The 8,960-nt window shown below is 35.8% G+C and overlaps 2 protein-coding genes across 2 annotated transcripts in view; both read left to right on the top strand.

Moving 5' to 3' along the window:
- LOC107756705 (C-X-C motif chemokine 14-like) overlaps positions 1 to 1,101 on the top strand; it is a 10,357-nt gene extending 9,256 nt beyond the window's left edge. Inside the window, exon 4 of the mRNA XM_016573918.1 lies at positions 496 to 1,101. Coding sequence (XP_016429404.1) covers positions 496 to 511 — 16 coding nt within the window. The 3' untranslated portion in view covers positions 512 to 1,101. The remainder of the gene's footprint in view (positions 1 to 495) is intronic.
- A 2,418-nt stretch (positions 1,102 to 3,519) lies between these two features.
- LOC107756680 (protein FAM13B-like) overlaps positions 3,520 to 8,960 on the top strand; it is a 58,082-nt gene continuing 52,641 nt past the window's right edge. Inside the window, exon 1 of the mRNA XM_016573880.1 lies at positions 3,520 to 3,700. The gene's annotated coding sequence lies outside the window, so the exon portion shown is untranslated. The remainder of the gene's footprint in view (positions 3,701 to 8,960) is intronic.

Raw genomic sequence — 8,960 nt, 5'->3', positions numbered from 1 at the left:
TTTTGCGCAGCTCGTCAGTGAACAACGGCTCTGTGTAGTTAATGCTGCTCCATGTGAAAGCACGCACGTGATGGAGATTTACCGCTGATTACAGAACCGGCTTTCTGACAAGATGCGCATTAAATATCGCATGCGATTTATCGTGCAGCCCTATTAATAAATCATTAGCTCATCCATGAACATGATTTCTGCCCGAGTCCCGTCGGATTGCATCAGCTGTGGGGATGAAGACAACAACTCCCATGATTCCACACTCAGTCACAGCGTCATCAAACTACGCCTTTGTCTATTTTTTTTTGTTTTGAATACGCGCCCTCTAGTGGCAAAAAATTACATATTGTGCCTTTATTTCCTGTCCCCTCAATTTTTTATCAAAAACTTTAACTTTCCCTCCTCTACAAGAACAAACAACAATCCAATCAATTCCTGATAGATATAATCTTTAAAAAGCCCAGTATTAAACCTCACAAATAATTGTTTTTTGTCCCTTTATAGGGTGTATGAGGCCTAAACGTTCATCATTATGCACGAGGCTGAAAACATTGCGGGATGCACAGCACCACCAGTGAACTGTGGATGACCAGAGGACCAATTTTTTAAAGCATGACTTAGCATATACCCAGACAAGCTTATGAAGCACATCAGTTATATTAATGTGGAATAATTTATAGTCATACAAAAATGTTTCCTATACAATGTAATTATGAGCCAAATGTGCAGTTATGGCAGAGAAAAGTCCCTGTGAATCAGCACCATCTGTAAGAAGCGATCATTACATTTTTGCAACGTGTAATGTTTTCTGAAGCATCAGTTCTCGGTCTGATTCATTCTGTCGTGGCATATAAAGGGGTCCTGACACTTATATTTGGATACTGTCTGGTTTGAAACTACTATCCACAAGTGTCAAAGTAGATCTTAGAGTTCTCACTGTTCAAAAGAACAGAAATATCGAGGATGTGTAAATAATATCTTCAAAGACTTTATTGTGTACTATGCCAACATTCAGCTGGCTAAGTGTTTTTCCTCACAATCATTTTCAAAAAATTGTTTCTCATTGATCTGCCCAAAAGTGCCGAACGAACTCATTTTTTTTTTTTTCACTTGTTCCCTTATTACTTTTGGATTTTGAAGTAAATAATATCTTCAAAGACTTTACTGTGTTCTATGCCAACATTCAGCTGGCTAAGTGTTTTTCCTCACAATCATTTTCAAAAAATTGTTTCTCATTGATCTGCCCAAAAGTGCCGAACGAACTAGTTTTTTTTTTCACTTGTTCACTTATTACTTTTGGATTTTGAAGTGAAAGAGACAAAGCTGCATTCAATAATATCAACCATTTAAATCATATCATACTTTATATTTACACATATACTTCGGTGGAAATGTACCGCCACACGACGAGCACATGAACTTTGGGGCCTGCAGTGGGTCATGTGTTTAAAATGAAGCTTTTTATTTAATATCGGCCCTCCTATCAGCACATTATGAACTACACGTGCCTCCTCTTCGAGGTGTGCAGGTTTTGTAAGCTATTGTTTTCATTTGTTTGGTATGACTGTGTTTTTTCTTTTTGGTAAATGGAATGTTTCTCGTCTCTTCTTGTACATCAGATTGTATGTGTAAGCACATAGGTTCTTAGCTTGTTAGTCTAGCTTGTTCAGAATTGATTAGTGAAGCCTATGTATTGCATCACAGAATTGTTGTTTGACTATTTAAATAATAAATAATAGAAATGTTTATGTGTTTGAACTGACCCACCAAACACAATTTAAGTCCAAGGAGTGTAATCTTCAAGCACAGCAATAAACATTTAAATAAATCACTGCGTGTGTCTGCTTTATATTGTTTATTTGAATGTTAATTGTGTGATAACACCGTTTTGAGATTGGTCTATAGACATCAGGGTTATTATAGCAACTAAAAAACGAAAACCAACAACAACGACAAAAAAGTTACTTGAAATTAAATATACAATGACTGAAATAACATAAAATACATTACATTATTAAACTGATTTTATTTAAACTTTTCTCATTTGTATTTAGTTTAACTTGATGTACTAAATAACTAAAGCTAAAACTGAAATCAAATGTATAAAAACTATTTTAAAGTACGAATAAAGACTACAAAACCATACAAACTTTGTATATAACAAAATTACTTGTATTATTATTTTTACCTAAACTTGAAATCAAAACAGGAAATCTAATAATAGAAACTAATTCAAACTATTAATAAAAACTATAATCGTATCTCAATGATACTAAAACACTGAAAGACATCCACTGTATTCATCTAATAAAACTTTGAGTAGTGCAGGAGCTTTCTATGATATAGAGCAACTGGAACATGAAAATAGACATCCTTCCAAACTGGGTCCTGGAGGGCCGGTGTCCTGCAGAGTTTAGCTCCAACTCGCCTCACTTTCTAGCATGCGTAAGCCAGCCATGAACCAGCGAATCAAGCTCTTACGCAGGCTAGAAAGTGAGGCGAGTTGGAGCTAAACTCTGCAGGACACCGGCCCTCCAGGACTGAGTTTGGAGACCCCTGCTGTAGATGAACATTGTTAACCAATCTTGTTAAAAACTGTAAAAACACCCAAATTAATATGAAGTCAATAGATATAGGAAAGTTTTTATTTATTTATTTATTTGTTTGTTTGTTTGATCAATTGTTATTGCCATTATAACAGTTATGTTAGTCCCTCACACATTTCCATTTCTCAGATCTATTGAACTACTGTTGAACTACATGATTGCTTTTGGATGGAAAATGGATTTTCGAGAAAGTGATCAACAATATGAAAATATTTTGTTGGGTAAAAATTGGTATTTGTGAGTCATTTAAATTCATTGGTCATAAAGTGTATATGGTGATGAACACAGTTACTAAATCTTCTGGAATTATGAAATCTAGTTGTTTTAATTAGTTATATAATATATTAGTTATAACTAGTTGTAACTACATTATGGGTGGCGCTGAAGTTCCATGTAAAGTAAGATTCTGTTGCGACAGAACAGCTTTAAGCTGTTTTGAATTGCATTACTTGAGTTTAGTTTATTCATTCGTTTAAAACAAACATAATGTGTGCATCTTTTTGTATTTAATTCAGTATATTACCTTGCAGTTCAGTGATGAAACAGTGACACTACTATAACTAGTACTAGTACTAAAAACAGAACTGTGTTGCTTTACATTAAAACAATGAAATCGATACCATAACAATTTGATCATAATGTGTTTGAATGTAAATGTTATGCGTTTGAAAGCCTCTTGTTTGAATGTTGAATGTTTGAAAGCCTCAACTATATCATTTCTGTCTCTGCTTCTGTCTGATCTATGATAAAAATGACTCCATGTGAAATATAAATTAGTTTAAGAGTGTGTTGAGAAGAATGCTGCAATGCTGAGAGGAGATAGAGATAGAGAGCAAAATCCACAACTTTTTGTAAATGCGACGAGAGAGAGAGAGAGAGAGAGAGAGAGAGAGAGAGAGAGGGGGAGGCGGGGTCAGTGTGTCTCAGCTGTGGGTGTGTAACTTAACACTGTCTCCGTTCCACAGAATCAACTACTCGCATTAAAACTGGCAATGACTGCAGCTAGCTAGTCTCTGTCATCATTACTAAACATATCGCCTCCTTTGAACCAAGGACTACTGGAATTATTCGGTTTGCTGTCGTTTATCGTCTGGTTTGACCTGGTAAGTGCGGATGCTTTCGATGGAGCGACTTTAGCAGATGCTAGCAGTCGCGTTAGCCAGCTGAGGGATCGTCTCACAGCCATTCATCCTGTATTTTTGCATCAAGTTATCGATTTCCGCTTTATTTTGTTGTGGTATGATGTTTGTATTTCACACTTTACATACTAAGTAAATTTTTGCCTTCATGTAATGAGGATAAAATGCGTGTATAGTGGATTTAACGCTGTTTTGTGCCTTGACAGCAGGAATAGATGTTGACAGTGCTAAGCTACGAGGCTAACAGGAGAGCGCAGAAAGACGGTCGGTTTTATAATAGTGAGAATCATAAATGCGGTTTGTTTTTGAGTGTTTGATGTACTTTGGTCACACACAAAGATGCATCAGTTTTTAGTAGATTTCCTTCATTCGCGACTGTATTTGTATTAATTTTTCCTCTAGAAAGGGTGAGATGCTTCTGTAAGTTGAGTGAAATTGTTGACAGCCTGTAACTGTCAGAACCACATCCTGTCTATAGAAATACATATTCATGCCTTATAGGTTGTGAGATATTAAACATGTATTCTGAAATAAAACAGAGTGCTCTTGGTTGCTAAAATAGCTTCAGTTTCGTTTTGGGAAGTGAAACTTGAATCCTGCATAACTTAGATCTGTTTCTGGAACAGCAGCTGAAGAGGATCGTGCTGTTTAATAATAGATTAATTATTTAAGTGATTTGACCTTGTTTTATTTTAATTGTATAAACAAATGATTTTTTTAATGCTAACATATAACTTTTGTATTTCATTACTTATTACATATTTAGTTTAACTTATTTTTAAATAATTAACTTATTTTTTTATTATTAGTTAATTATTCGTTTTTCTTTTAGTCATTTTTGCACTGTACTGTTAGATGTATAATTTAATTATTTAGTCATTTGTTTACTTATTTGTTTTCTATTTTAAGAGAATTTTCTGTTAATTTATTTCCTGTTAATTTATCCGGTTTATTATTTATCTGTTTATTTGAATCAAATTGTAGGCTTTTTCAATATTATTTTTAATTATTTATTAATTTTTCTCTAAATATTTATACAGACCACCTAGCACTCCTTCAAAAAACCCTGGAATAGACTGTGTGTACATTGTGTAAACACCTGATATTTGTCTTTGTCTTTTTTACAACATCAGAAAGTTCAAGGAAATTCATAAAATCCTGAAAAGGCCATGAAAATGTCTGATTTTTGTAGTATATCCAGTAAATTTATCCAGCTAGAAATGGCTCTTGTGAGTGTGAACTCTATCTTGGATTTTTTGAAAAACGTTTTCTAGTTATAACAAAAAACTGGAAAAGGCATGAGGATAATATAATAGAGAAGCCTTAGAAATCCTGTGATTAAAGACAATGCTAGATTGTGTCCTTGTTAGTCAAATACATTTTCCATGCGTATGTGAGTGATCGGAGTCAAAGTCATTGACTAAATATTTATACAGACCACCTAGCACTCCTTCAAAAAACCCTGGAATAGACTGTGTGTACATTGTGTAAACACCTGATATTTGTCTTTGTCTTTTTTACAACATCAGAAAGTTCAAGGAAATTCATAAAATCCTGAAAAGGCCATGAAAATGTCTGATTTTTGTAGTATATCCAGTAAATTTATCCAGCTAGAAATGGCTCTTGTGAGTGTGAACTCTTATCTTGGATTTTTTGAAAAACGTTTTCTAGTTATAACAAAAAAACTGGAAAAGGCATGAGGATAATATAATAGAGAAGCCTTAGAAATCCTGTGATTTAAAGACAATGCTAGATTGTGTCCTTGTTAGTCAAATACATTTTCCATGCGTATGTGAGTGATCGGAGTCAAAGTCATTGACTGTTGTCCCTCCTGTTGCTATATTGTTGTGATAGCCGCTTGATTTGTAGTCCAGCAGGGCCAAGCAAAACCAAACGCATCAGATCTCCCAACGAGCCACGGACAGAATGTCTGAAAGACTAGACAAACCCTTGCTTTCACACCAGCGTGAAACCGGGCTGCTCGTAGGCTTCCCAAAACAGAATAGTGGGCACTAGGATAACTTGTAGCCGTCTTTGGGTTTTTAGCTGCTATACACATGGATGTGGCGATAAGGCCTTTAAAACCTGCTGAACGTGTCTTGTTCAGATTACAGCTAAACCCAGCTGTCCTTGAGGAGATTTCAGCGCTGCTGCTTGGCTCTTTTCTATGCGACAGACTCTCTTTAGATTCATCCAACCGCCTGTCATGAAAACAGTTGGAGCACCATATGGGTTGTGAGCTAGATTACGGGTAACTGCTTTCATTTGTAACGCCGGTTCTCTGTTGTAATAAATGTGCTCTTATAGTTCACTGTGCAAAATAGCAGAATCATCGTGCTTGAAATCAGATCTTGAACATTGAGCTGAGCGATTATTGCTGTGATGAGCACGGTCATGTGATGAGCTGCTTTGAGTTTTTTTTCAGATAGCAAAAGTGAAAGCTTTGAGTTTGCTTCCTGTTGGTTTTGAGTAGGATATGGCTTTATTCGGGTGGCATTCGAAGCTGAAGAATCAGCTCATAGACCGAAGCGGGAAAAAAAATTCTGAGAGTGAATAAACCGCAGAAACTACATCATTACTTCAACTGTCAGTCATCCTGAAGAAGCATTTGCATTTTGTAAATTATCCTGATACTTGCGTCCTATTTTTGTCAAATGGACCCCAGCTTTTAGTGTATGTTGCATAATAATCATCCGCAGTGGTGTGCCCACCTCATTTGTCTTTCTGGTCAGTTTCACTCAATATTTGCAAATGTAGACAACAGAAAGCTTATTTAAATCGAATACCATTGACAAACATTTGCTTTAAGCAAATCTACACAAAACCTTTTCTCTGTGTTTTTGTCAGCTCATGCTCAGGAAACTGGACGATAAAAATCCCACAGACTTACAATGAAGAAGGAACCTGAGTCATATCTAGAGACCAGAATATCAAAGAGATGGGCTCTTCTGACATTACTTGGGCAAACCACATAGTAAAGCTCTAGTACCAACCACACAGAACACCCAAGCATTGTGTCAGCAATGGCAAGTAGCACTTACAGTTTATATAAATATTTAGTCAGATTGGACATCTAGGCAAATGAAGAAAGCGGCAGAGCGTTTAAAGGTAATTTCACATTATTGACGTCACAAAGTTATTTTAGAGCTGATGTGTGCACGTTGTCTATTAAAGATGAAAGCCGCTGTATGTGTGAACAGCAGATACGATGTATTTAGAGTCCCTCTGCAGTAGGACTGTCAGAAGCCTTTAATCAATAATATCAATGTCAAAGACAAAACTTGTGTGGCCTGCTGGTTATTTATGAATAATTCATATTTGTTCCGCTTTATTTATTAATTGATTTATTTTTGGATCATCTTATCTTTGATGGTCAGGCTTGATAGGTTTTTTTTTGTGAATGGCATTTTTGAAGTCACATGACGACTCTCTATCCAACTTCTGCACAACATGGGAAACGTTCTGTTTCTCATATGCAACCCGTGAGATGATCCATACTCTTTGTGACATAAGACCTCAGGGTTTCTCTTTTGTATGTTTGTCCTGTTATGCTTCTTATTATTAAGTTACTTTTTCCCATATTTCCCGTATTTCAAACCTGAAAGACGCAGGCTAGCAAACTAATCTGGCTCTTCCATGCCTCTGAGACCTGTGAAAGCACCCTTAATGTTTCTTTAAAAAATAACTAAGAATAATACTAATAAAATAGGAATAATACTAAAACTCTATTCAGACAGTTAGTGACCAGCAGTGTTTTAGCATTACATAAAAAGTAATGTCACAAATCAGAAAATGTAATTTTAACCAATGTGAATGACACTAATTTTATATCATTGTGACTTTGCTTTCCATACACTTTAAGTACTTCTTCATATACCACAGCAAAAACTATAGTCTGAGAAAGTTCAAACATGATTAAAGACAAGTGAACAGTCAGTAAGAAAAAAGAAAGAAAAAGAAATATACAATTTACAAGCATAGATAATATAAACAGTAGTATTCAGGTGCAGAAATTTAATAATTAAGTGTAAAATAACACTGCATAGTGTTCACTGTATGAATTAAATTTAGATTAATCTTTGTTATAGCTGTTTTGTTGTTTGATTAACATTAGTGACATATTCAGCAGCACGTATTTATAGGCTGCTGTCCCTTTAAATCCGACTGCACGGATCCAGTATAATGATACACATACGATTTCTTTCTCAGCTATTTACATTCATTTAAAACATAACTGACTGAGTTTACGAGAATGATCGTCGAGACGGGTACTATTGACATAATTCTGTGTGTATGTGTACGTTCAAACATGAGGAGATGCGAAAGACGATTCAACTCAGTGTTCGCACGTGTGCGGCAGAACTGAAGAGACGCTGTGCGAGATGCGGCTTGTGCGCGCGCTTCAGGTGTGAGTCAGACAGTAAGACGAGACGGCAAAGAGTTGTTTTCTGCAACTTATTGCACTAAACTCTTTTTTTAATGTCAAGCAATTCTCTGCTATATGCGTCGAACTAAAACTTTGACCTTTTGCAACGTTTTGATTCAAGTAGCCTATTATTAAAATGATTCAGATATCGCACGCCCTTGCGATATGCATATTGCGATATTTACATTTGCGATATTTCGATAATTTCGATATATCGTGCAGCCCTACTGTATACAATATAGTTTTGATGAGAAAATTCTCAGCAGTGGCGTTGCCTGATGAATCTGCACATGGTTTATCCTTTAGCATATTAAAACACCAGATAGATATGTAAACAACATAAAACTTGATGTTCAGAAAAGTCAATTTGACTGTAGTTGACCAAGTTTGATGTGTGAAAGTGGCCACTGACTGCATTTGTTTCCTATAAATACTGCTAAATTTATTCTGTAGCTCTATGTCGCTTAGTCTTTTAGGTCACGAGCAAAGACAGACGTAGGTTTAATGAAGTTGTTGTCTTAATCTGCACTCTGACCCCTGCTGCTCTTTCTCCGGGTCCCTTCAGAACGTTGTCAGCAGCTGAATAGCTAAATTTGCAGTTTCTCTTGTTTCCATCCTAATGATGAGCGCTGGGTTCATTGTTGCCAGGGACCACCGCACTGCTAGACTGGCATTTTACTTCACGCTTCAATATCCAGTCGTTTAATTTAACCATTTGGAAATGTCCATTCTCTGTAGAGCTGGGTAGGAGACTCTTAAAGGGTTAGTTCACCCAAAAATGAAAATTAGCCCATAAAT

This window comes from Sinocyclocheilus rhinocerous, unplaced genomic scaffold (genome assembly GCF_001515625.1).
Source record: "Sinocyclocheilus rhinocerous isolate Xijiao unplaced genomic scaffold, SAMN03320098_v1.1 scaffold892, whole genome shotgun sequence".
NCBI classification, from domain to species: Eukaryota; Metazoa; Chordata; class Actinopteri; order Cypriniformes; family Cyprinidae; genus Sinocyclocheilus; species Sinocyclocheilus rhinocerous.
This window is presented reverse-complemented; position numbering and strand designations above follow the sequence as displayed.